The sequence below is a fragment of the Propithecus coquereli genome, unplaced genomic scaffold (genome assembly GCF_000956105.1).
Source record: "Propithecus coquereli isolate 6110/MARCELLA unplaced genomic scaffold, Pcoq_1.0 Scaffold310, whole genome shotgun sequence".
NCBI classification, from domain to species: Eukaryota; Metazoa; Chordata; class Mammalia; order Primates; family Indriidae; genus Propithecus; species Propithecus coquereli.
Genome location: NW_012148731.1, coordinates 3822473 through 3823694, shown reverse-complemented (window position 1 = coordinate 3823694; position 1222 = coordinate 3822473). Strand labels below are relative to the sequence as shown.

The window sequence follows — 1222 nt, the reverse complement described above, 5'->3', positions numbered from 1 at the left end:
ATTTCCTGACTCTGGGACCTGTGTTTTAGGCACTCATGCTTGAAAGTTCTGAACTGGTTTGGAACTCATCCAGTTCCTTCCAAGAAAACCCGTGCAGACGCGATGGTGGCAGGCTGTCCCAGGAGGCAGCTGCCCCAGCCCACCCAGAGGTGGGAGACCGCAAGGCTGGGTTTGGCTGCTGTGAGGCTGCAGCCGGGCCCAGGCCCCGGAGTCCAGGCGAGGCCACATGCTTCGGCAGGTCTCGCAACCCAGGGGCTGCTAAGGCCTGGAGCCCCACCTCCCGCCCGAAACAAACAGAGGGGTAGTTTCAGAACGGATTTTATTTGGGTAACTGACTGAAGGAGTCTCACTTGTAACCAAGATGGAATTCACAGTATGTTGTTACATTCACACTTAAAAAATATATCTTTATGTACAGGAATTTGCAAATAGATGTAAACATACATTACTTTCCAAGTACATTTCTCTCCTCCCTGGAGGAAAAAAAAGCCATCCAACAAGACAACCCCTTCAAAATAATTTTAATACAAAGGATGCAAACATTTATAAATCAAAAACGTGGTTCATCTGACCCCCTGGGTGTCATGGGAGAGAACATCACTGAATAAAAACTATGACAACAGCTTGACTTCAGATGGAATTGGACTATTTAAAATTGAGTTTCCAGGAAAAATAGGCACTGATTTCTAGAAGGAAAAATCACTCCTTACTGAAGCTATTTATTGAGCCAATATGGCTGGTTAACATTTTTACTAGTATAAAGTAACCCAGTGCAGGCCTCTCAGGCGACGTTAGCTGAAACCAAGCACACACGGTCGGATGGCAAATGGTGCTGCTGAGGCTACGGTGAAAGCTGACTGCTCCCATCCTCCAGATGTGAGGACCACCCCAACTTCATCCCAGGGGCCTGGTCCATTCTTTCCATACTGCGACTGTCTAGCATTATACAAGGTACCCTGCTGCTTAACCACTGAAACTACTCTTCAAGTTGATTAGAAAAACTCTTGTTAAAAAAACAAAGGGAAAAAAGGCGTCACGTTATCTCATCCAGGCTGCCCGCCCTAGCCCCCCGACTGGAGGCATGCCGGGTGGGGGGATGGGTGGGGGCACAGGTGGCTGTCCTCCAGGGGGGACAGCGGGAGGTGGGTAGCTAGCCGGTGGCAGGCCCAAGCCTGGAGGAGGGTGGGGTGGAACTGCATGGGTTGGAGGCAGACGTGGGGGT

General features: G+C 49.9%; 1 protein-coding gene across 1 annotated transcript in view; it reads right to left on the bottom strand.

Moving 5' to 3' along the window:
• Window positions 1-302: 302 nt before the first annotated feature.
• Window positions 303-1222, bottom strand: part of CCNK (cyclin K) — a 27251-nt gene continuing 26331 nt past the window's right edge. Inside the window, exon 12 of the mRNA XM_012650097.1 lies at window positions 303-1222. Coding sequence (XP_012505551.1) covers window positions 1039-1222 — 184 coding nt within the window. The 3' untranslated portion in view covers window positions 303-1038.